The 27,318-nt window shown below is 37.1% G+C and overlaps 2 protein-coding genes across 4 annotated transcripts in view; both read left to right on the plus strand.

Annotated features, from left to right (window-relative positions):
• The window catches only part of TDRD3 (tudor domain containing 3), a 202,927-nt gene extending 179,843 nt beyond the window's left edge, over positions 1–23,084 (plus strand). For all 3 annotated transcript variants that reach the window (XM_081214807.1, XM_081214805.1, XM_081214806.1), the window contains 2 exons: positions 16,803–16,928; positions 22,832–23,084. In XM_081214807.1, coding sequence (XP_081070933.1) covers positions 16,803–16,928; positions 22,832–22,862 — 157 coding nt within the window. In that variant the 3' untranslated portion in view covers positions 22,863–23,084. The remainder of the gene's footprint in view (positions 1–16,802; positions 16,929–22,831) is intronic.
• On the plus strand, positions 6,269–9,921 carry LOC308605001 (trimethylguanosine synthase-like; the record flags this gene model as incomplete). Its single annotated transcript, XM_081214667.1, is given in 7 exon segments — positions 6,269–6,325; positions 6,328–6,648; positions 6,651–7,221; positions 7,224–7,445; positions 7,448–7,739; positions 7,741–8,605; positions 8,607–9,921. Coding segments are annotated over 7 exon segments (2,520 nt in total). The 3' UTR covers positions 8,799–9,921.
• Positions 23,085–27,318: the final 4,234 nt, after the last annotated feature.

The following is a 27,318-nucleotide window of genomic DNA, read 5'->3' on the forward strand; positions in this document are numbered from 1 at the left end:
GCGACTTCCATCCCAGCTCTGACACAGAGCTTTTCAGCCTGTCCTGCTGTCAGTGTACGTGCTGCTTGACATTGACAGGATTCTTGTCAAAACCGGGATTTTGGGCTTCCGTGGTGGCGCAGTGGTTGAGAGTCTGCCTGCCGATGCAGGGGACACGGGTTCATGCCCCGGTCCGGGAAGATCCCACATGCCGCGAAGTGGCTGGGCCCGTGCGCCATGGCCGCTGAGGCTGCGCGTCCGGAGGCTGTGCTCCGCAACGGGAGATGCCACAACAGTGAGAGGCCCCCGTACCGCAAAAAACCAAAACAAAACAAAAAAACAACGGGATTTGCATAAATTAGTGTTTAACCCTGGACAAGCTTTTCCTCCTCGTTTCAGTGCAGCTTTTAAGAGACTGTGCTGCTCTTATCCATAGATAATGAAAGTGAAATTTGACTATTTTATCATACATTTTACACTCTGAAGGAGTACCATAAACTTTACTAGTCTTATTTATTTTTCTTTTAAAAAAAAATTATTTATTTATTTATTTATGGCTGTGTTGGGTCTTCGTTGCTGTGTGCGGGCTTTCTCTAGTTGCCGCAAGAGGGGGCTACTCTTTGTTGTGGTTCATGGGTTTGTCATTGCCGTGGCTTTTCTTGTTGCAGAGCATGGGCTCCAGGCACACGGGCCTCAGTAGTTGTGGCACACAGGCTCAGTAGTTGTGGCTCATGGGCTCCAGAGTGCAAGCTCAGTAGTTGTGGCGCGTGGGCTTAGTTGCTCTGCGGCATGTAGGATCTTCCGGGACCAGGGCTCGTACCCATGTCCCCTGCATTGGCAGGCGGATTCTTAACCTCTTTGCCACCAGGGAAGTCCCCTTACTGATTTCTCATTAATCCCTAATTAGTAATTCTCAGTTTTACCAATTCTTGTACAATATAGACACCATCACTGATAGCCTACTGTCCCTTCTTGTCCAGAGGACCTATTTGCCTTACTTTTTATTTTAATAAGCAGCTTACATTGTATGTGGGGGAGAAAGTGAGAGGAAGGGGAAGGAGTTTCAAGTTGCATAAAGGAGTACACTTTAAATAATCTTATGGATGAATTTAGAATTTTTAAAAAGTTGATTGTTTTACCTTAATACTTTCCGGAAGGTACATATTAAGCATTGTGGATAATTTGTGTTTTACAGTAAGAACTGTAGCACCTAAATGATATCACATCCATTTTGTTTTATTAATTTTATGATGTATTTAAAGCTATTTGTATAAGCACTTGATTTTGATCTATTTCTTGGGTATTTGAAGCACCCAAGAAAATCTCTTGACTCTAATGCAGAGACTTTATACCTTCCTGATTTGTTCTTAACATCATTGTTCCAGCCATGGCTGAATGGAGAAGGAACAATAGCTTCATTCTTGAACTACAAGAATATTTACATATTCAGTAGGAACAAACATTTATTTGCTTTTCCTTTGGGTCTGATGATGAGCAAAGTATTCTCCATAGTATATTATCAGTTCCCCCAGCCTCTATTGAACATCTCAGATGTTTCAGGTGTGGAATTACATGTGACTAAAAACATGGTTCCTGAATTTCAATAAACCTAGAAATAGTATTATTATAGCAAAATATAATATGTTTAGTAGCCTTAATTAAAACAGGTGATATATACTGTCTAATTTTTCTTTACCTAAGTTGATGGAAATGAGTTTATCTCCCTTATTATTCTTGGAGAAAAGCTTTGTGATACCTTTTCTTTCTTCAATAGTCTAACCATCAAAAATGATTGAGAAGAGAAGGTAAGCTTGGAAAGAAAATGACTTCTTTTAAAAAAAAGCTAACTCTTCATATACTGAACATTTTGAAATCTCAACATGAGGGGAAAAAAACTCATAAATTTAATCATACTAAGAGTAATTTATACTTAGGTAACAGCAAGACAATATGTTATATCTTTACCAACATATTGAAATAAATTAGAATAAATGATTGAGAATGTGAAGATTGGAGTTCCTTCTATACAACGCCTGCTTATAATTGGAACATATACACCAGGCACCATATATGTGTTAACTGATTTAATAACAACAGGAACCCTATGAAATAATTATTAGTATTCCCACTTAATACACATGAAAAAGTACAAATCCAAGTTCAGAGCCATTAAGAAACTTGCCTAAAATCATTGAGCTAGTAAATTGTAGAGCTGATGTTCAGTTTGCAGACTTGCTGACATCATAGCACATGATTTTACACTTTACCTGTAAATGGAGATAAATGATACCAAACTACTTTTTGTATAATGTATATAAAAATTTCATCATAGCAATAAGTTTGTACTCAATATGTGATACACAGTTTTGGTAAAGTAACTTTCAACTATTTAGTTCATTCAGTCTTAATTCTCTCTTAAAATTTAGAGAATTTTAAATTGAGAAGCAAAGATGTATATGCAAGAGGTATAGGCTAGTATTTCTCAAGGGGCTAGAAAATATTTTACAAAGAGTAGAAAAAGAATCAACCTATTCCTTTAACCTACAGTTCTGTTCCTAAGAGCTTAATCTTATACTGTGAATCTCCTTTTATCTTCTAAATTTCACTGGAATCTAGTTTCAGGGTTAAACTACATTTTAGCCACCCATGTATGTTTTAGGTGGTAATCCTCCAATTTCCACTAGGCAAAAAAAAAAAAAAAAAAAAAGCTAACAAATTACCAAGATAACTTTTTAGGAAAACTGACTTAATATATAGTTATTCAGAACACACCAATGATAACACTATGCCAAAGTAGTATCTTTCAATAGTGCATGTATTCAATTACAGTTAAATTTAAAACTTTAGGATGGGAAAATAATTCTCTTCAAATATACAATGAAATAGACCTGGGAGTAGGTTATAGACATTTCGTTTGATGACAAGTACAGTATGAGCAAGGAATGATCAGCTGCTAAAAACATTAAAGCGAGGTCAGATTGCACGAATGATTTTATAGAGTTTGCTCATCATGGAAAATAGTAGTATTATGCTGCAAGCAGACCATACATGCAATATTATTCTGAATACTAGGTTACGTAGAATAGTAAATATTAAAATGTATAAAGGAAAAGATGATCAAGATGATGGGAGATACTGGAAATAATGGTATTTGACAAATGATTCCAGGAACTGAGTCTTTTGGTTTTAGAAAATAGAAGACTAAGGGAAAGACATAATACTTGTTTTAAAATAATTTAAAATCTTCCATATGGCAAAGGAAATAGGCTTAACTAGAAAGCCCGGGTAGTTTGCACTTTCTAGAGAAGGATACAAAGGAGTGAGGTTGGCTGCCTGAGAAAGCCTTAGCATCCTTCACCACTTATTTGAAGGAGACAGAACCATCACACCACCTGTGTGTGATGTGTGTGGATGAATTTTGTATCTTGTAGATCAGATCATTGACTCCTGGGGCACCTCACAATTCTAAAACTACAGCTTTTATTAACTAGCCTGATAATTGATAAGGACTTTTAAACATGTTTTCTTTATGTTTCACTAAAGAGTAATAATTTTACTTCATTATGCAGACATTGTTAATATGGGTTGCTGGGTATGTATGGGATTTAAATGTGAAAATGATTATTACATTGTAATCTTATAGATAACTATAAATAATCTTATAGATAGCTGCTATACGATTCAAAATTTTAATTCTTTTCCTGTCAATCTTATGTTCCTTAACTTTCACTAACGGGGTGAAAACATTAGCAAATGATTTTATTTCTGTACTGTTAGATATTGCAAACCTTTTCTTAAAGTTATATAAAGGATGTCAAGTCGTCTCCTTTCCCTACTCCAACACTCAGTACTTTTTAATGGCAAAGATCGGGCCTGTATTTTATCAATTTGACATGGAGTTTTTTTTTTTTTCTAATTCTGTTTCTTTAGTCTGTATTACAGGTCACTGAAGCATACCATAAGTATTTGTCTCAAGTGGTCAATTACATAAAATGTACTGGGCTGACTGTTTTAGAATAAAAAGCAGTCTGGCATTATGATGTGGTAATTATTACTTTCAGAGAAAGAATTAGTTAATTCATTCTTAAAGTATATTGTATTAGTTACAAATTTAAGATATAAAAATGATATAACTTATGAGGGAGTGAAATGATTAACCACTTGTGATTAGTGCTTATAAGTTTTAACCATAAAATATTCTAAAACATATTTGCTCAATTAGCATATTTGGGAAAGCAGTTGCTTTGCAAGGATAATTTATAGGCATTGACCTGAAAACATATCAACAGGCATAGATAAGCATTTTTCATTATTAATCATCATTGCTATACCTCTGCTGTTTAAATAGTGTTTCTGTTTTTTATGGCATTTGATAAAATTTTAAGGGTATGGTATTGGTATTAAGGCAATATGTTCAAAGAGGTTAATCACTTTTAGTTTTAGCTTTTTCTTAAAATATTCATATTTTAGGCAAATAATGCATAACTTTTGATTAATCATTTTCAGTAATATGTCTTTGCTAATTTTCTCCTTTCTTTGTTGTATTTGCCCTTTTTCTCTATAATTAAAAAAGAAGACCTCTTCCTAAAAGAAATGAAAACGGTGGTAACAATAGAATGATTTATAATGTGAAATTATTAGTTTTTGTGTATAGATGTTTTTAAAATTTCTGAAGAAATAAAAGACAAGCAGGTGACAAGAGTCTTTCTCCTTGCATTGGCTCTTTCATTTTCTTCAGTGGTTTTTCCACTTTCCTTATCTGACCAAAGCAATTTGAGGAATATTCTTACAACAAACCTGATTTTTAGCAAAATCTGTGAGTCTTGATAGTTTAATTGAAGTGAGCATGTATATATTACTGTCAAAGAATTACTTAATTCAGAATAATAGACAATGTATATGGCTTATTTGCTAAACTCTTTTTGGGTATTATCTCATGTAATGCTCCTTGTATACCTATGAGTTGATTACTGTTGTCTATGTGAGAAAACTGAGATGTAGAGAAGTTGAGTAACACATGTAGGAAGTGGTGGAGTCTAAACTCGGACTCAGATCTGACCTAACAGACTGAGGTCTTAAATACCAATGCCATGATAAGGTATCTCTCAAGGAAATCTGAGTAGATTGGCATCTTTTGGCGCAGAAATATGCTTCCTACCCTGACTTCTGGACAACCTTTGGAATCTATTTAGCCTTTAGTTTTAAAAGAGGAAATGAGTTGGAGAGAGGTACACATTTTTACAAATCATATATTCATTCTTTGGACTTCACTATGGCATTTCAACAAAGATGCTGACCATTAAATGTTGTTTATACTAGCCTCCGGGCAGAAGCCATCTACTTATTTAAAATTAATCTTTAGCTAGCTCTTAGAAAAAAATAAGCAAAACTGTCTGAAGCAAGCAATGTAAAATATACACTATGTGATGCCATGAAAAGAACTTTGGAGTGGACAGCCCAGGGGTCTTATTGAAGCATGGCCACTTACATAACTTTGGGTAAGTTACACTGAGCCTTAGCTTGTTCATCTGTAGAAGGATGAGATTAAGTAATTCAAAGCATTGTTGCAAGGATTAAATGAGATAAAATGCCAGGCACATAGTAGAATAATCATTCCTTTTTTTTCTGTTCCAAGTTTTAAATAAAGTTGGGTGTGTTTTTGAATGGGAGAGTATCAGTACTTTTATTATTTGAAGTTTGATAAGGGTGATGTTTTCTAGTCTCTTTTTTGTATTATATTCTCCTAGTTGAAATATGGATGCAGCCTTTTGATGTTGAGTTGCATTTTCTTGAGTGTCTAAGCTGCCAAAAATAGCTTGTTTACTTTGTATTAAATAGTAGAAGATCTTAACGATGTTAGAGGAAAGACAATGGTGGATAGTACTGTTTTTGCTTTAACTGTCATTGAAACATCCAGTTTTCTTCCATGTTAAAGTTTAGTTGTCTTATTTGGGTAGTGCTTTAGTTGGCAGAGTATAGAATAAAACCCTTGAGGTAGGGATTCAGATGATTTCCTAATATCTGATAGAATCATCAATAATCCTTACCTAATTCTTATGTAACTTTAGAGAATATACTCTTTTCTAAAAAGAGAATATCAGAACACAGTGAAATGTCTCAGAGTTCTCCTGAAATTCTACATGATACAGGAATGAAAACATTATATTGCCATTCCTCCCTGGCAGCCAGGCGCACCTCCAGTCCTCCCCTCGGTCCCCAGCAGCAGAACAGCGGCTGGGAGGCCTTCTGGCGCCATTTGCCACGTGGCCGCCTCCTCTGCAGTGCTACGATGTACTGCGAGAAGTGGAGCTCTGGGGTGGAGATGTGTCTCTTCCTTGAAGACCTTGGGAGGGCTCCTGCATCCTCTGCCTCTGCTCCAGGGCGTTTGTGGAAGATCGGAAATTGTGCAGTTTGGGATTAAAAGGCTACTACGTTAAAGATGATGGCAACAGTGCAGGAGAGCAAGCTACAGAAGAGGAAGAAGGTGGTTGTTCCCAGGGCACTGCAGAGTCACGTGACAGCAAAGACATAGGCCCAGATGAAAGTGAACTTGATTCTGAGGCTGAACTCATGAGAAGTATGGGGCTGCCACTTCAGTTTGGTAGGGTGTCTGCACATAAGAATTTTGAGGTATCTATGAATACTAGAAACAAAGTTAAAATAAAAAAGAGAAAAAACATCAAAAGAAGTACTTAGATGAAATTAAGAGAGAATCTTGGAGACAAGAATGTGAGGAAGATGACATTTTGGCTTCAGATGATCCATCTTCATCTGAGAATGAGAACACCAGAAGGTATAAACTTCGAACCAAAACAGACATTGAAGGTGAGAATCTTCCTGCTGAAAATACATTATCTCCAAAGCTGGAAATTATGGAGCTCTGGGAGAAGTACTGGAAGGAATACCAGGGGGAACTGTTGTGGCAAAGCTGGCAAGAAAAGCATGTAGGTCAGACGCCATCCTCAGAACACTGGAACATCCCTAATACAGAGGAGGAATGGGAGCAGCATTATAGCCAGCTGTATTGGTATTATTTGGAACAGTTTCAGTATTGGGAAGCTCAGGGTTGGACCTTTGATGCTTCGCAAAGCTGTGATACAGATACTTGTGTGTCTAAAACAGTAGTTGACAACAAGAAAGATGAAAATCTCATGAAAGCAGATGAGCTTTCTTCTCCATCTTCATCAATGGGTAGTGAAAGCTCTAGTTCAAGTGATAAAGATCATAATGAAATTCTTGATGGACTAGTAATATAAGTCTGAATTCAGAGGAAGTAGAACAGAGCCGATTAGATCCCTCTGTGAGTTGTGATGGACATCAGTGTTTAAGTGAAGTTAACAGCAGAAGAGAATGCCTTGCTTCGGGCCAAAGTGAACCATGTAATGGAGGAAGCAAGGAAAGCAGCATGTCTGGGAACAGAAGCACAAGCCAACCAGCTCAGGATTCACAAGAGTCATCAGAAGCAAACACAAAGACAGACCACATCTCATCGGCACTGATAGAGATGAGAGTGGCAAAGATCCACCTGAACAGAAGCCAAACAAATTCAAGAGGAGCCATGAACTGGTCATCTATGAAAACCCAGATTCAGACTTTGATGTCAACAGTTCCCTTCTAGGATTCAAGCATGGCTCAGGACAAAAATATGGTGGAATTTCAAATTTCAGTCACCGGCGGGTCAGGTATCCACACAAGTCAAAGTACTTGGACATGAGAAGACAAATCAATATGAAAAACAAACACATCTTCTTCACTGAAGAGCCAGGAAAAACTCTTCAAGGAAAGAAAAACTTTGAGTAAGGTAGAAAAATTCCTAAAATGGGTTAATGAACCAATGGATGAGGAAGCATCGCAGGAGTCAGTTTCTCATAACAACGTGCAAGATACTTGCACAAGCAGTGGTTCAGAGGAACAAGAAGTGTCTGTTGAAAAAGGGGGTGGCCCACCGGAGACGAGTGAGCCAGAACCTGGAAAGTGTCATGCCATGTCTCCAGCTGGGGAAGTGGGAACAGAGAAAACTGACAGGGACAGCACAGAAACAGCAGTGACAGATGAGGGTGACTGCCCCACCCAGGCTGCACCAGACCGTCTTCAGGTAGAAGCCGAAGCTGAAAATAAAAAGAAGAAGAAGAGCAAGAACAGAAAGGGAATTGGTATGCCTCCTGAGATCACTGCTGTGCCCAAGCTGGCGAAGTACTGGGCCCAGAGATACTGGCTCTTCTCCCACTTTGACGATGGGATTAAATTAGACAGAGAAGGCTGGTTTTCAGTTACACCCGAGAAGATTGCTGAGCACATTGCCGGCAGGGTCAGCCAGTCCTTCCAGTGTGACACCATAGTCGACGCATTTTGTGGAGTTGGAGGAAATACCATTCAGTTTGCCTTAACAGGAAAGACAGTGATTGCCATTGATATTGATCCTGTTAAGATCGATCTTGCTCACAGTAATGCAGAAATTTATGGGGTAGCGGACAAGACTGAGTTCATCTGTGGAGATTTCCTACAGCTGGCTTCTCGTTTAAAGGCTGATGTCGTGTTTCTCAGCCCTCCTTGGGGAGGACCAGACTACACCACTGCCAAGATCTTCAACATCAGCACCATGATGTCTCCTGATGGCTTTGAAATTTTTCAGAATTTCCCAGAAGATCACTAATAATATCATTTATTTTCTTCCAAGAAATGCTAATATCGACCAGGTGGCATCCTTGGCTGGGCCTAGAGGGCAAGTGAAAATAGAACAAAACTTTCTTAATAATAGATTGAAGACAATCACTGCTTATTTGGGGGAACAGATCCACAAATCAGCCTCTGAATCATAGTGAGGTGGTATAGAGATCAAAAGATCATAGTGGGGGCTTCCCTGGTGGCACAGTGGTTGAGAGTCTGCCTGCCAATGCAGGGGACACAGGTTCGAGTCCTGGTCTGGGAGGATCCCACATGCCGCGGAGCAACCAAGCCCGTGAGCCACAACTACTGAGCCTGCGCATCTGGAGCCTGTGCTCTGCAGCGAGAGGCTGCGATAGTGAGAGGCCCGTGCATGGCGATGAAGAGTGGCCCCCGCTTGCCGCAACTAAAGAAAGCCCTCGCACAGAAACGAAGACCCAACACAGCCAAAAATAAAAATAAATAAATTTAAAAAAAAAAAAAAAAAAAAAAAGATCATAGTGGTCAGAACACTATTCACTTGGAATTTCTTCTCTGTATTCACTGATACTTTGTACCCATAGTCATGGGTATTTGTACCCTAATACACTTTTTCCCCACATTGATGCAGTATCATCCGGAATTTGCTTTTAAACATCCATTTATTTTATAACGTTAGTGTTTTATAAGTTTCTATTGAAAAAATATGAAATACTATATTTTGTAATATAGAAGTTTATATTCTTTTTCTATTAAAATGATGGTGAAAGGAAGTAGAAAAAAAAAACATTATATTCTCAGCCATGCATTTTGGACCAGTTGCTTAGTTATTAGATTTTGAATCAATTTTGTTTCTTGTCTTGAATCAGTGTGGATGTTTTTTTTTTAATTAAATTTTATTTATTTTTTTATACAGCAGGTTCTTATTAGTTATCCATTTTATACATATTAGTGTATATATGTCAATCCCACCCTCCTAATTCATCACACCACCACCACTACCCCTGCCACTGCCCCCCTTGGTGTCCATACGTTTGTTTGCTACATCTGTGTCTCTGTTTCTGCCCTGCAAACCGGTTCATCTGTACCATTTTTCTAGGTTCCACATATATGCGTTAATGTACGATATTTGTTTTTCTCTTTGTGACTTCACTCTATATGACAGTCTCTAGATCCATCCACATCTCTATAAATGACCCAATTTCGTTCCTTTTTATGGCTAAGTAATATTCCATTGTGTATATGTACCACATCTTCTTTATCCGTTCGTCTGTTGATGGGCATTTAGGTTGCTTCCGTGACCTGGCTATTGTAAATAGTGCTGCAATGAACATTGGGGTGCATGTGTCTTTTTGAAGTATGGTTTTCTCTGGGTATGTGCCCAGTAGTGGGATTGCTGGGTCATATGGTAATTCTATTTTTAGTTTTTAAAGGAACCTCCATACTGTTCTCCATAGTGGCTGTACCAATTTACATTCCCACCAACAGTGCAAGAAGGTTCCCTTTTCTCCACACCCTCTCCAGCATTTGTTGTTTGTAGATTTTCTGATGATGCCCATTCTAACTGGTGTGAGGTGATACCTCATTGTAGTTTTGATTTGCATTGCTCTAATAATTAGTGATGTTGAGCAGCTTTTCATGTGCTTCTTGGCCATCTGTATGTCTTCTTTGGAGAAATGTCTATTTAGGTCTTCTGCCGATTTTTTGATTGGGTTTTTTTTTTTTTTAATATTGAGCTGCATGAGCTGTTTATATATTTTGGAGATTAATCCTTTGTCCATTGATTCCTTTGCAAATATTTTCTCCCCTTCTGAGGGTTGTCTTTTCGTCTTGTTTGTAGTTTCCTTTGCTTTGCAAAAGCTTTTAAGTTTCATTAGGTCCCATTTGTTTATTTTTGTTTTTATTTCCATTACTCTAGGAGGTGGATTAAAAAGATCTTGCTGTGATTTATGTCAAAGACTGTTCTTCCTATGTTTTCCTCTAAGAGTTTTATAGTGTCCTGTCTTACATTTAGGTCTCTAATCCATTTTGAGTTTATTTTTGTGTATGGTGTTAGGGAGTGTTCTAAGTTGATTCTTTTACATGTGGCAGTGTGGGTTTTTTTCTGCCACAAAATATTTGGTTAAAATAAATTATTACTGGATGTGGTATATTAAACAGATTATCTTAGAGCTGCTCTGAGGGAAAGAGGGATTATAATTCTGCATTACACTTTATTCTAAAATGGTATCTTATTTCACTCAAAGTTTCAAAAGCAGATAAATTAGTTTATTATCATAACATTTGCTTATTTTGCTTATGTTTAATGAAGCCTGAGATTTTCATTTTTCCCCATTTAGTTATAGAAGGTGAGTTTGTATTGTCAAATGAGAAATTTAATTCATAGAAGTCAAAAGCAGGGTTTAGATTTTCCCTGTGATAACACACAAAGACAACAGTCTCTGAACTGAGTCAGGGGCCTGTGTTCCCGTTCCTGTTCTTTCAGCAGCTCATTTTCTTATATTAACCAAGCCACTCAACCTAACTGGTTCCTAGTGTACAGCAGAGTTTGAACCAGGTTGGGTTTTAGTTTTTGTGCTTTAAGGGTTACAGAACTTGGAATAACTAAAGAAGAGAAAGCCAAGGGGATACTGCTCACATACACATGTAAAAGCACCCACTGTAACCTGAGCCCATCTATTTTATATTGGAATTCTATATAAAATTTCATTTGAAAGAAGAGTGTCACATTTACCCCAAAAATAGACGATGATAATGATGATTTTTAAAATTTAAATCTGCTCAATTAGATTATCCCCAAATCCTCTTCCAATTCTGGCATTCACTGTATCTGTATTTCTTGTCCTCATTACTTGGAAGCATAGTGTGAAGGGCAGACAGGACTATGAATCAGAAGACCTACTAACTCAGGTTATGGTACTAATTCCTTGAGCAAATTAGAGCTTCTTAGTTGTTTGGACTAACTGTTCTTTACAGAAGCTATCTGTTTTGTAGTCTGTGGTTCCAGGCTACCACAGACAGACCCAGTTTATTTTGTGGTGGAGTTGTAAATATGGAATTGTAATATATTTTTAAACAAGAATAATTGGTAAACTAAGGTTCAGTGTTAATCATAATACTTGACTCCTGTAGGCACAGCTGTTATCCATAATCTTCAATTACTTTATTACTCTCCAATTTTCAGTTACTCTAATATAATAGAATATTAGTATAATTGATCTAAAATAGATTACTTAAAATATTTTAAGTTCTACTTTTGGAATCCATTACATGATTTTCTGTTTTTGTTTTTGAATGGGGCAGAGGTACTTTATTTCATTGCTTGGACTAAAAAGCAAAATCAAAGGTCAAAGTTTTCCAGTGAAAACCAAGAGGAAATGTTATGAATATCCAAGGTATAATCAAAATTAAACACAACCTAGAGCCAATTCAGAAAGCTCAATAATCTTCAAAGTGGTTTTCATACATTAATTAATGCTGATGGCATCACAAGGATGAAAGAAATTTAATTCTCATATTTTAGTTACGGATAACCACAGGAAGAATCTGAATGGATCAAGATGTGCCATTTTAATAAGGCAGGTCAACAAATATTTCATCAAATATTAAGGATCTACCACATCAGCAATATAAGAGGTGCAAAGTATCCCACTGATGTGGCCTATTTTACAGCCTGTTTTTTGTTTTTTAGACTTTATTTTATAGAGGAGTTTTAGATTCACAGCAAAACTGAGAGGGGTATGGGATTTCCCATGTACTCTTCGCCCCCACACATGCATAGCCTCTCCCGTTTATCAACATCCCCCACCATCTATCAGTTGTACATATATTACAATTGATAGACCTACGTTAACTCATCATTATTTTCCAGAGTCCATAGTTTACATTAGGGTTCACTCGTGGTGTACTCTGGGTTTGGACAAATGTATTGGGACATGTATCTACCATAATAGTATCATACAGGATAGTTTCACAGCCCTAAAAATCTTCCTGTGTTTTGCGTGTTCATCCCTCCATCCCTCCTAACCCTTGCCAACCAATGATCTTTTTACTGTCCCTATTTTGCCTTTATTACATGATGTTTTGGGAAAGCAGGTTTGTCTTTAAAATTTTTGTTTGCTTAGGTTTTATATTAAAATTAGTTTCTATTTCTATAAACTGACTACACAAGTTAACCAGACAGGCAAAGGTGGTCTGGAAATTCATAAGTAGTTCATATGTGAATCACTGAAGGAGATATGTACTCATTAAGATTTCAGTGTTCAAAATATTCAGAGTTCAAAGATTATTGTTGAGGGTACGTTGTATACATTTTGTATGCTGGCTTGTGTTTTTGTGACTGCTATGCAAATTGTTAAAAGGAACTGACTAGAAAAATTTTTATTAAATTTCACACAAAATAGCTATTAGAGGTGACAATATTAGTAAGTTTTTCCAAGTTTTTTGTGAAGAGAATTGCCATTCCTGTTCCTTACTCCCACCAGTAATCAATAATCGTTTTCTCCTTACAAAGTCATGGCTGTGCAAAAATACTGGAGAAATGGTAATGTAAGATAAGGCAGTTCAGTAAGTTAAGTTAGTATGAACATGTTGCTGAAGCAGAGGAAAACATAGTATTGTCAGCAAATATAAACCTCCCCACAGAAGTTCCATAAACGCAGCTTTTAGGCATTAGAGACAGAAGCAGAAGAAATATCCGAAAAGGTAAAGGGAAAGGGTGGCAAACCCAAACTTCCAGAACTTCAAAATTATTTTCCAGGCTGTCCTGACACTTAGGAATAGGAAGTTTCCTCCTCCTCCATTTGCCTAGCGAGCATCCTTGGCCTCTACGTACTGGATGTAGTAACAACTCCCCCCACCTACTCCTTCAGGTTGTAATAACCAAAAATGTCTCCAGACATTGGCTACCTCCGCCGCCCCCCCACTGTGGGGTAGGGAAATCACTCCCAGTTGAGAACCACCAGATCCACCACCTTCTTTAGAGTGGTGGTTTATATGCTTATCTGCACATCACCTTTGTTTGTGGAACAGAGAACGTGACCTGTATTTAAATGTGTTTCACACCTCCTACTGAAGTATGTTCCAGGTTCGAAGTAACTGATTTACAATGAGCTTTTCCAACAGCTCATTTATAAATGAGGAAATAATGTATTTGTCTGTATTCTCACTCAAGATGTAGTTTGTGCTAATGAGAGACTAAAAATGATATGCAGGAAAGGTGTAGTTGTGACCCGTCAAATGTGTTTTAATAGGTGACATTGTGTATCTCCTTTTTGCATTGGTGCTGTGACTCTTTTTTTCCTTTCAACATATCACCTCATTCATGTTTGGTGTCACAATGATTATTGCATATGTATCTTTTCATTAAAAGGAGTAATAAACTACTAAATATTGGCATAAAAAGAGGGCACATTTTAAATATTATTTATTTAGTATTTTCAAACCAGGTAAATCTGATAGCATGGTGAGCAAAAATCTGAGTCCCAATAAAATGGTTCTAAATCTCAAAAGCTTTGGTGAAGATGGCATTGGTCAGTTCCATTTTTATAAACGTTATCACCAGTCTTTTAAAGAGCCTTGTCTGAGTCAGAAACAAAATGGCCCTGGTCTGGACTCTTCCTCTAGTGAGCTCTGTGACTTGGGAAAATCACCTCTCTGGGTTTAGAGATTCCTCATCTGTCAAATCTAAGGGGACAGACCAGATAGCCTTCCAGGACTGTGCCAGCTCAAAATATTGTCAGATTTTTTTAAAATGTTCATCAACTGTGCAATTAAATTTTTTTTTAGTTCTAAAGCTGTTACAGAGTAGTGAAACTAAAAGAAGAAGATAAAGGTATAAATTTCATTCAAAGATGACTCCAAATAAACTGATCTATTAAATTGAGCTTGTGTTATATGGAAAGAGGTGTTCATTCATTACTAAAAATTACTAGCTCTAAACTGTATGAAGTGATTTTTGTGGGTAACCAGGTTTGCCCCCAACTACTCTGTCGGAAGAATATTTCAAAGTTAAAAGAGCAAGATTGTGCCTTTGACAACTGAAAACCAAGCTGTCAGAATTATTTTTATTTTTTACCTCCATTTTGTATAAAATGATTGTGAAGACATCAAATAATGTGAAAGAAATCTCATGGTTGGTCATCTCTATAAAACCATTTAATTGGTTATGGCTAGTATAGTCTGAGATTCTTTTAAACAGTAGAGATAGTTTTTCAAATAGCAATGTCATATTTATTATATAAATCCAGCTCACTCACTAAGTAAATGTAGTGTCCTACCTTTAATACTATATTTTATTGATAAAGTATATAGGTCTTTAGATGTCCTCTAACCAGTTTTGCAGCTGGGTGTGGAGAATAATAAGATTCCATTCTAATTCCTAGAATAATTACTTCACCTTCTACAGCAGCAAACATATTTTCATCCTTCTCAGTTAATATGCACAGTTGCAAATGTCATATGTCATAAAAATAAATAGTTTCTTTTCAAATTTAGCTATAAGATTTGACAATAATCATTCAGAGCAGTGACCATATTAATAAAAAATATTTCTCTTCTTTCCTGAGCACTTTAATTTTTCTTCCTGCATCTTAATTGCTTTACTAAATTATAGACATAATATCTGATGCTTCTAACCATTTTGAGATTGATTATTAATGAAAGGGGCATAGAGAAAGGAGAACTAATCTGGAAGTTTGTCTCTAAAATGTTGTTATTGGGTTATGCCAGATATATTGTCAGATTTCTCTATTCTCTTATTTAGGTGATGATGGCCCCTTAAGGGTGATCATTAATTTTGGGCAATTAGTTTATTTCTTTTACATGCAGACCGAAACTTAAGGATTTAAATAGCAGTATCTGAATCAAAACTCAGACTTATCTTCTAAGTATTAGGGCAAAGTCACAAAGCTTTCCTGGACTTCCGTGGCCTTTATATAAAATGGAGATAACGGTTCTTAAGAATACTGTGGAGAGTGCCTATTAATGAGTGATACGTTCGTGCCAAATATTAAATATCATTTCTAAATAATAGGATTTGATCAAATTATCATAGCATCTTTCTACTTGCATCAAGTAAAATTGCAATAGTTGACCAGTAAAAATTAAAGAATAGAACTCAGTCTTTCATATAACTCCATTTGCTATTAGGGTCAAAGGAAAGCAATCTTTTGGGACAGAAGATTCAATGATAAAGTAAAGAGGAGGAGGAAGAAATAGGATAAATTTCCTAAATCATGCAAACTACTGTGCTCTGATAATTCAGCTGGAATTTAAACTCTGCTTTTGAAATAGATACTGTTTCTTTCATAAACAAAAATGAGAGCCAATTTTTTTCTCTCTCTGAAGGGAACATACTTCACAGCCGCATTAATTTAAAACACTAAAATAACAGGGTGGCAGCACTCAGTAAGAAACCAGTGTGGCTTTTGGCTACATTTCTGTTGCTTCTAAGTCCTTTTCAAATATTGTAATTAACTATACTGTTTCTGCTGTTTATTCTGCTTATACTAATTTATCCATGCCATTCCTTGAGTTGCTGGTTCTACCAGTAAGAAAGAATATGAGAAGAAAACAGTTTGCGTCTTACTGTGTCAATTGCTGTGTCTCGCATGAAGCTTTCTTTATATGTAAATTGTATTTCTCTCCTCATTCCAATCCATTATTTTTTCCTGTCTCTAGATGTAAGGTTCTTAACGATGTTGGAGGTTTCATCAGATGAGGACAAACAGCTGGTGAACATTCTCTGGCTCCTCAATCCCTTTTCCATATCTTACCAAAACCCCTTTCCATGATAAATACCTGGAAATATTTAGAAGCCCAAATATTCAATTAAAATTGTATTACATTGCTCGCTTTTCTGTGTTTTTACCACATTGTGTCAAGTCATTTGAGGAGATAACCATACTATTATGTGGAAATAGTTTCCTTTTCTAGAATTAAATTTGATTCTAATGTTACCACTATAAATTTCATCCTTCTATTAACAAGGACCAAAAGAGTTTTAACAATGTCCTTGCCTTTTTTTTTCTTTCCCCTGCCGCCCACTATTATAAAAGTTGACAGATGTGGATCCCAGGGCAGCTTAAGAGGGTATATCAAAATGGGGACCATAAAATATATTTAATGTAGGAAACTTGGAACTGTTTTGAACATGTTAAATCACTACTCTTTGCAAATAGGAAGAAGAAGCCACCTATGACCAAACTCTTGAATTCCGTAGAGGAGGTGATGGCCAGCCAAGACGATCCACTCGGCCAACCCAGCAGTTCTACCAACCTCCCCGGGCTCGGACCTAATGTGAGAAGGTAAAGTTGACACTGTGAGGAGCTTTCCATGTAAAGAAAGATATTATCATGTTAAATATATAAGTCCAGTTATATATAATATATTATTATATATAATATATAAGTATTATATATATATAATATTTCATAATAACATATAGACCTACCTCATTTTATTGTGCTTCATTGGATTTCACTTCACAGATATTGCATTTTTTACAAATTGGAAGTTTCTGGCAACCCAGCATCAAGCAATTCTATCAGTGCCATTTTTCTAACAGCATTTGCTCACTTTTCCGTCTCTGTGTCACATTTTGGTCATCCTCACAATATTTCAAACTTCTTCATTATTATTATATTTGTTATGGTGACCTGTAGTCAGTGATCTTTGATGTTACTATTGCAAAATGATTATGATTCACTGAAGGCTCAGATGATGGTTAGCACTTTTTAGCAATAAAGTATTTTTAATTAAGGCATGTACATCGTTTTTTAGACATAATGCTATTGCACACTCAATAGACAACAGTATAGTGTAAATATAACTTTTATATGCACTGGGAAACCAAAAACTTAGGGTGATTATTTTATTGCGATATTCACTCTATTGTGGTGGTCTGGAACTGAGCCCTCAGTATATCTGGGGTTTGCCTGTAATAGAAGATAACTAATGTTTTAAAACTACTTTCAATTATAAAGTATTTAAGATAATACCACAGTTACAAACTACTTTTTCTCCAAACCTTTCCCCGCAAATGCTATCCCTAATCCCCTTTTTTCTCTGTACCTACTCTTTTCTATTGGAGGTGATGACAATCAGTGAAATGACTATAGGTTTGAAAGCAGGAAGAAGATGAAAGAAAACAAAGGACTAAATAATTATCAACCTGGGTAATTAAGTTTATTTTTTGTTTAATTGATTTCAGTCCTTTTTAAGAAAGAGGAAATGTTTCATATATATCTTCAGGAATTGGATGAAGACAACATGACTGCTTATTGAGATGTAATTTTGAGGCCTTATGCTGTCAATCCAGAAACTTTAATCTTAGAGTTTCAGCAAGAGAGGTGGTATCTGAAAAACATCTTCAGTAGGAAGGAAGAGAAATATAACAAAGTCAGCAAATTATAGGACCAATCTAAGACATTTTCATTTGATGAACAAAGACCTTACTTCTTAATATATTTTTAGAAAGAAATACTTTTGCCATCTTTGGTAACATTTCTATTTTTTCCTTATGCCAGGGTTTTTGAATATTTTTTTTAATAATTAGAGTTTTCCCATTACAGATTTTGTTATACATCACATAAGACTATTTTAGACTTTATATCTTTTTTCTTAGTCTCTTCTTAGTAGCAAGACTATTGAGAATTTTTAAGAAATTGTTCCCAATTCCTTATTTTCTTATTCCTTATTTCAGCTGTTCATTCTGATAATGCTGTTATCCACATTGTATTTGTCCCCTACTAAGTGACTCTCAAACCAGCCAAGACTGTTTAGCACTTGAAATGCAGCTAGCCTGAATTGAGATGTGCTATAAATAATAAAAAATGCATACTAGATTTCAGACTTAGTTTGAAAAAAACTCAATAATTTTTATTATTTATATATCAAAATGATATTTTTAATAAATTGGGTTAAATAAAGAGTTATTACAATAATTTCACCTGTTTATTTTTACTTTTTACTTTTTTTTTTTTTTTTTTTTTTGCGGTATGTGGGCCTCTCACTGTTGTGGCCTCTCCCATTGTGGAGCACAGGCTCCAGACGCACAGGCTCAGCGGCCATGGCTCACGGGCCCAGCCGCTCCGCGGCATGTGGGATCCTCCTGGACCGGGACACGAACCTGTGTCCCCTGCATCGGCAGGCGGACTCTCAACCACTGCGCCACCAGGGAAGCCCTATTTTTACTTTTTAATGTGGCTACTAGAAAAGTAAGAATTACATATGTCTCACATTATATTTCTGGACAGCACTGTTCCAGAGTCTTATATCTCCTGCAGCTTCCCCAAAGCTCTTTCATTGGTTAAAAATTAGTTCTGTCATCCTAAATGAAGAAATGTTTTCATATATTTTCTAGCCCTTTGCTCCTTATGTAATAGTGTGCCTGGAGCAGAAGCCTGATGCTATTTGACTTCTGATTTACCCGAGTAAGCCAGTATAGCGCCCTTTCCCTCTTATCGTTGGTTTTTCTTTGCACTTAATACAAGGCTGTCAAGTATACAAACATGACCTTTTGTCCACAGTATCACAGAAGAGCTACTTCTTGACTTTGGGCATTTTTCTGTAGCATGCAAGAATTGACCAAAGCAGAATTAAAGTATACGTAAGGACTTCAGCAACTTTACATTGTGCACGGTTGAACATCCACTTTTAAAATAAGCTCAGTGTGCTTATAATTAAATCTTATTTAAGGTAAATGAAAACAGAATTCCCTGTTAGCTTTCCAGGGTCTTCTAAATTGTTTAAAACAGGTTTTAAAATGAGGCCAAAGGTTCTCAACCCTCTGATTGCTCTAGGAGAGTGGATGCAGCACTCTAGGGCTCTTCAAGGGTGCCTTAGGGCTGTTGAAGGGAGGGCTAGAAGTAGAGAGAAGATGGTGGGACTGAGTAAGAGTGTAGCCAATGGGTAGAACTCTCAGTCCTCTGGCCTCTTCTTTAGTGTCTTTCATATGTTTTATACATTAGGGTTCCATCAAAAATTTCCTTTGAAAAAGAGTACACTGCTTAAAAGTAAATTATAAACCACAGCCCTGGGGTAATTGTAGCTTATTTGTATCAAACTGTACAGTGCAAATTGTTCCTAATCAACTAAAATGTTACAATCTTGTACAGTGCAGGTTGTTCCTAATCAACTAAAATGTTACAATCTAAGTGGTTTTCTATGTTTCCTGAGCTAAAACTTCCATCTTTCCCAGATGCTTGCTTTGGATTATACTGTTGACATGGAAATCCTCACAGTAAGAAAATTAATTTTGGTGGGGGACAGTCCCATGATGGTATCACTAGAAAAACCTCACTGCAAAATTTACTCTAAAAATTAATTAGTAAGACACATGTGATCTTGGTTGAAAAAACTTATTTATTCATTTTTGTACTTAGTTCAAACATATGTTATGAAAAATTATGAAGTAATTTTGAATGGGAGGTTCAGCAATAAGAATTATACATTTTGCTTTTGTCACACGACTGAATATATTATTTTCTTTTTTTTTAAGTTGTTATATTTATTACTTTTTTTCTTAAGATATAATTTTAAATGAAAGGTTTTTAACATAGGCCTTTTATTTTTTATTATTTTTTAATACATCTTTATTGGAGTATAATGGCTTCACAATACTGTGTTAGTTTCTGTTGTACAACAAAGTGAATCAGCCACATGCATACATGTATCCCCATATCCCCTCCCTCTTGCATCTCCCTCCCACCCTTCCTATCCCACCCACCCCTCTAGGTGGTCACAAAGTACGGAGCTGATCTCCCTGTGCTTCCCACTAGCTGTCTATTTTACATCTGGTAGTGTATTTTGTTTTTATTTCCTCATTCCTGGTTTCCATTTAACTTAAACATTTAAAAAGAAGATATACACTGTATTCAGCCATTTGACTTCCAGCAAATATAAGCATGAATTCTAATATATGCTGAAATTTTTGTAAGATTTTGTCATTTAAAATTATTCAAGATAGTGAGAAACACTTAAGACACTTTCTTTTATCACTTCTAAAAAACATAATTTCGTAGTCATAATCTTTATGTTTTGGGTACTTTGCTAGGTGATGAATGACACATAGTAGCTGCTAAGTAAGTGTTTTTTAAATCAATGTATTAAATCAAAGATTTAAAGTTGTTGATGTGTAATTTACATTCTTTGATTATCCTAAAAAGGTTTTTTACAAGCCTTCTATGCCATCGCCACCACCGCCCACCCCTACATACTCATATACTTCCCCAAAAGTGGAAAGGGAATTAGATTCTGCTTGAGCCTGGTCCTAAGGACAACATCAGTGCTTAGCAAAAGCAAGAGATAGCTGGGAGTTAGGGCTCAGTGGAGGAGGAGGTCTCTGGGGGCAATGTGGGAAATAGGCCTAGGTCTGAGAAAGAGTGCTGGCAAGTCAGATTCACCCGCTGAGGGGAGAGAGGGCCCAAAACCTCTAGCTCCTGGGCTCATCATTGTTACAGACAACTTAGAGATAAGAGCATATATGGATAGAGAAAGTATACATAGTTATATAATCAATGAAAATGACCAGAACTATGTGCATTTGGAGAGGTCTCTGACATTATTGGAGTCCTAGGAATTAGATACCAGTTATTGGTGGTGGAAGAAGAGTACGGCTTTAGACACGTTAAGAGTTTGACTTTGATGTGTTCGGTGCTATCATGAACTTCTGAATAAGAATTATATGATTAAAATTAAGCTTAAGCTTAAGAAATATTGCTGTTATGACATATATATACTACTATGTATAAAATAGATAACTAATGAGAACATACTGTATAGCACAGGGAACTCTACTCAGTGCTCTCTGGTGACCTAAATGGGAAGGAAATCCAGAAAAGAGGAGATATACGTATACACATGGTTGATGCACTTTGCTGTACACTTGAAACTAACACAACATTGTAAATTAACAATACCTCAATTAAAAAAAAAAGAAATATTGCTGTTGGATGTAGGATGGATTACAATACCAGGAGGTAAAGAATCTAAGAAGCTATTGCACTGGTCCAGTCAAAGAGTTACAGCCTCGTGTCCTGCTGTAAAAGGAGAGAAATGGCAGACCTGTGTAGAAAGACCTTGTCACACAACACACATCAGCAGGAAGCTCCCTAGTGCCATGGAGGTTAAGGCTAAGTATGCAAAGTGGTTTAATAAATGGTGACTCACTTTTAATTTCATTTCTAGTTTCTTATTTGTTTCATGAAAGAGTAGTCTTCACAATTTTGCATATTAACCAGAAAACTTGAAACCAATAGCAAAGCATAGACTACTCTATAAATACCATGACTTTGTTTATTTTCTAAGGTCCAGGTTTTAGCACCATTTGTAGCTGGTAAAAGATGGATTTTTAAAGGGCTTTTTTTTTTTTTTTTTGACAATCTAAATCAGCATCTTTTTGCAAAATTTTTCAAATCAAGGTCAGGGAAGTGATTGCCATAAAGATAGCTATTATTACAGGATCCCGTGATGCCAGCAGGATAGGCATCGTGTGAGGATAATAGTACCCAAAGCTCTTTATTTTCTAATCAGGAGACTATTTACCTCAGAAGACTTCTGTGCTGTTTGAATGCAGCCATGGGAATGCTACCCATCCCTGCCCAACCATTCTTTCATCCATGAGACTGAAATAGGACTGGAGCAAACAAGGCTTCTCTCACCACCTCTCTCAGCCTTTTTTGTTGTCACCACCCAGAGTGTTTCTACTAGAGTGGTATCTGATAAAGGTGGGGAGCAGGCAGGGGGAGGCGACAGACTCAAGTAAATTACTTGTGAGACTAAACCAACTCAAAGGTGTTCAAAGGGGAAATGGAGGCGGGTAGAATGGGGGTACACGTGCATTGGAAGACTGCACCTTTTTTAGGTCATCCTCTGTTAAACTCTACTCAGTTAATCCGAATTCCTGAGGTCCACATACTAGCAATAGAGGGACTAACAGTGACAGAGATGTACTTTAAGAATTTCTAGAAGAAAAAATTATTTAAAATATTTTGCTTTTTGTTTACATACTGATTTATAGAAATTATAAATCAGTATATTTATAAATCAGTATGTTTATGAATTAACAGTGTCCAATTTGCTCTACTTGTGATCTATTGATACTTATACAAACACTTCACATTTACAGGTAAGTTTCAGCAGTGTATCTTGCATATGGAAAAGTCAATTTGAGGGTCCAGTTTCACTTTCTTCCTCTCTTTTTAAATAGAGTCTTTGTGAAGAAAGGAGCTGTTGACTGAAACATCCTGGTCAAAACCTGTTGATAGACCTCCTACTTTCCCTTCAGAATAAGATGGAGCCATGGTGGATATTATTATTTGGAGAACTAAAAGACAGATTTTAGGGGAAAAAAATTCAACCCACATAAAGAATGGGGAAAAAATACAATAAATTAAGCAAATACCTTTTACAAGTGAAAGAATTTTTTCTTCTGCCATCAATAAAACCAGTGCACTATTAAATACATTGTTTTGCTGTATGTTTTATTTGCTGAATGTTATTTTTCTTGTTCATCTGGTACTAGCCCCATACTAATTGCCTCCTGTAGAATGGCAATTACAGCATACTGATGCCTCCCTGTAATTACAGAATAAACTGACTTACACAGCTTGCCACATTTCTTACAAAACAACCTGAAGCCAAATAGCAGTTCTTAGTATGGTAACATTACTACATATGACAGCAAAAAATATTCAAAACTTGTATATGTTGTTTTAGCACTCTATTAATATAATTTGATTGAAAAACAGTCATTCCCTTCCTTATAAAATGTGCAGTGGATCTTTTAAGATGAAGCCGGTTGCAAATAACAGAAAACACAGCTCAAACTGGCTTAAACACTAAAGTACTGACTGACTTCACTACCAGAAGTACAGTAGATTTCAGCTGGTTTAATTTAGTGACTCAGAGTTGTCATGAAAGATCCTGATTCTTTGCATCTCATTTCTGCTTTCTCTGGCATAAGCGTTCTACAGCAGGCTGCCCCATGTGAGCCCAGCTTCCTGAGCTATTAAATACAGGGATGGGGTTGGGGTCCCTTCCAGAAGTGCACTTAGAAGAGAAAAGAATCTTTCACACTCAGGCCACATTTACCTGTATTGTGCGACTTTTCAACCTATGAACCAGAAGCTTCAGCAAGGGTCTGTGGGTTAGTTTAGGCCTGATCCAAGTGTCCCACCCTTACAAGTGGGGGCCATCTGCTTTCCTAGAAGCATATTCGATTTGAGGCAGAAGATACATATCTGAAAGTCAGGATACTTGCCAAAAGGAGAGGGAGAGGTGTTGGAGAAGCAACCAGAATGTCCATTACAGAGAACCAGTACGTCTAAACTACAAACTCTTAATTTAATAGGACAAAAATAACACTCTTAGTCCTATGAAATAAGAAGTGAGTAGTTAAAAAGAAATAAAGAGAGCTTCCCTGGTGGCGCAGTGGTTGAGAGTCCGCCTGCCGATGCAGGGGACATGGGTTCATGCCAGAGTCCAGGAAGATCCCACATGCCATGGAGCGGCTGGGCCCGTGAACCATGGCCGCTGAGCCTGCACGTGCGGAGCCTGTGCTCCACAACGGGAGAGGCCACAACAGTGAGAGGCCTGCGTACCAAAACAAAAAAAAAAAAAAAGAAGGAGAAAGAAAGAGGGATGGAGGAAGGAGGGAAGGAAGGAAAGGGAAAATAGAATTCTCTGGTCAAAATAATTGACAAAATTTAGCATTTTGCTTTGAAGGAGAAGGCCTTAGGCATTTTCTCAGGGCCCATTAACTCTAAGTTTTGTTTCTTGATTAGCCCATGGTCGACTGTTTCTACAGTATCTTAATAAGTGAAAGAGTACAGGTGAGAAAAACATGGCTAATGGTATGGGGGTTTTTGTTTGTTTTACCTTTGCTGTGCATCATAATCAGCAAGGAGTTGGGTGACCTGGGCATTGGTTTTTTAAAAAAAGATCTCCAAGTAATTCTAATGAATATCCTGGGTTGAAAACTAGAGGAAGGCCCATGGTAGTTTTGATGACTTTGACAACTGATACGTCAATAAGGGAAGAGGCAGAAGAATGTAACTGAGGTCTGAGAGTAGCTTAAAGTACTGGTTCTCTGCACTTTCTTGTTGATAGATGGGGACAGTAGTATCTAGTACAATGTTAAGCCTAGAATAGACTAAGTGGATGGCACTAGTGTTGGCTAGTGGTTGTCATGATAACAATCCCTGAGAAGAGTTCTGTGTGGTAATGTGTGATATACATGATTTGACCTGATAATCAAGAAAAGTTTAGATTCTAAAGCAAGTGAGGCCAGCCTATCTGCCCTGCTGACTGCTGGGTGCTGCTGAGCCACTGATGGTGGGAGTGCCATTTCTGACACAGCAAGATGTACTTGGCTAAGTATACCAAAAGCTAAGCTCCACCATGACTTTCTGTTATTAAGGCTAGCTGTAGGTCTGGATATGTGGGTGGAGTGTGTAATAATAAAACAATTGTTAACTATTTGCTGAGGTTTTCCTAAATGTCAGCACAATGGTAAGCATTTTTCATTCATTATCTTTGTAATCTTCACAACTCTAGGACACTCTTCCCTCTTTTCCCCTCTTATTCTTTTTTTTTTTTTTTTTTTTAGCTGAACGCAGGCCTCTCACTGTTGTGGCCTCTCCCTTTGCAGAGCACAGGCTCTGGACGCGCAGGCTCAGCAGCCGTGGCTCATGGGCCTAGCCACTCCACGGCATGTGGGATCTTCCCGGACTGGGGCAAGAACCCGTGTCCCCTGCATCAGCAGGCGGACTCTGAACCACTGCACCACCAGGGAAGTCCATCCCCTCTTATTCTTTATTTTTGTTTCATTTTGGTTTGCATTATGGTTATATTCTGTCATGTTAATTAGCCCCTTAGGTTTGTTTCACAGTTTGTTATTGCCATGAAGTGTGATGTTTATTTTTGTTGTTTCCTCCTATTTCTATAGCAGATCTATCTCTTTCACCCTCATGGCCTCTTTCTCTCTCACCCTCACTCCTTCCTCTCCTTCCTTTCCTCTTTTCCTCTTATTTCAAACCTTACTTTTTCTTTGAATTTCCATATTTATATTCTTAGCTTAAGTTCTTTTTTCTCCTTTCAAAAAAAAATGGTTTTAAATATAGGTCAAAAATTATTCAGTAGGGCTTCCCTGGTGGCGCAGTGGTTGAGAGTCCGCCTGCCAATGCAGGGGACGCGGGTTTGTGCCCCGGTCGGGGAAGATCCCACATGACGCGGAGCGGCTGGGCACGTGAGCCATGGCCGCTGAGCCTGCGTGTCCGGAGCCTGTGCTCCACAACAGGAGAGGCCACAACAGTGAGAGGCCCATGTACCGCAAAAAAAAAAAAAATATTCAGTAAATATGTACTGAATACTACTCCCTGTGTTCTAGGCACTATGCTGTGAACAAGACCAGCATGATCTTTAATCTCACCAAGCTCCAGATGTACCTCCTCTTAGCAATTTGTTTTAGTATTTACACATTATCCTTTTCACATTCCTTTTATTTATTTATTATAAACTTCATTTCTTAAATGTATTTCATTGACTTTTATTTTTGCTAAACTACTAAAAATTATCAATTTTTAGTTTTAATATTTTACCTTCTGCTTTGCTTTTCAAAATGGTTTTAATTTTAAAATATTTTTCACCTCTGGGCCATGGGCATTTGTTTTCTGAAGAAAGTCCTCAAGATAGGGGGAAGCACCTGAGGTTGTCTCCAAACTTTTGCCACTTCTCCAAAGTAGACGTGACCTAAAGGATGGTTAGCACTGGTAACCATTTTTTCCCACCCTATACCACTTCCACTTATTAAGATACTGTAGAAACAACTGTGGCCTAATAAATGAAAAAAACTAAGAGTTAACAGGCTCCAAGAGAAATCCTAAGACACACCCCTTCAAAGCAAAGTACTAAATTTTGTCAATTAATTTGTCCAAAGGATTCCCCCTCCACACACTTCTCCTCGCTACCTCCATCTTTCTCTTTTTCTTCTCTTTCATTCTTTCTTTTTTCTTTCTCTCTCTCTCTCTCCTCTTTCTTTCTCTCTCCTATGTTTGTTTCTTTTCTCTCTTTCCTTTCTTTCTTTCTTTCCTTCCTCCCTTCCTCCGTTTGTCACATTAAATAAATAGTTCATAGTTTGCTGGACCTTCCAGGCTCAGGCCATGATGACAGCAATACCATCACACACACACACTTCCAGCCTCATGTGATTCTCTCCTATTTTTATATAGTTACGTCTCTCACGGGCCTTTCTTTGTGACTCTTAACTAACTCATCATGGCTAACCCACTACCTGCAAGGAGTAAACATGGAAGGAACAAAGAAGGAAAATATAACTGATAGTGGTAAGAATGGTGCTTCCACTCTGACTGGGCCAGAGTGGCTGTCAGACTTGCCAGCCCTGACCCTTGACTGGAACATACAGGAAAACAAGACCTTGGCCCATGTGTGAGCAAGCTAGGGTGTCAGTGCATGGCTTAGAGAACACTTAGTAGGCCCTGTCTGTAGTCCCATTTTAGGTACATAGATATTTTATGCTGTTTTTCAAAAGTAAAAAATGTGTGAGAATGTTTATCACTCTCTTCTATCTCGCATTCCATCCTTCCAAAGCAACTGAAAAGATGGTATTACCATTTTCTAAGATGAGAAGTACTGCAAGAAACCAGGTTTTGTGTTAGCGGGGCAGAAATCTTACTA

Source organism: Mesoplodon bidens (genome assembly GCF_964165515.1).
Source record: "Mesoplodon bidens genome assembly, chromosome: 17".
Lineage (NCBI taxonomy): Eukaryota > Metazoa > Chordata > Mammalia > Artiodactyla > Ziphiidae > Mesoplodon > Mesoplodon bidens.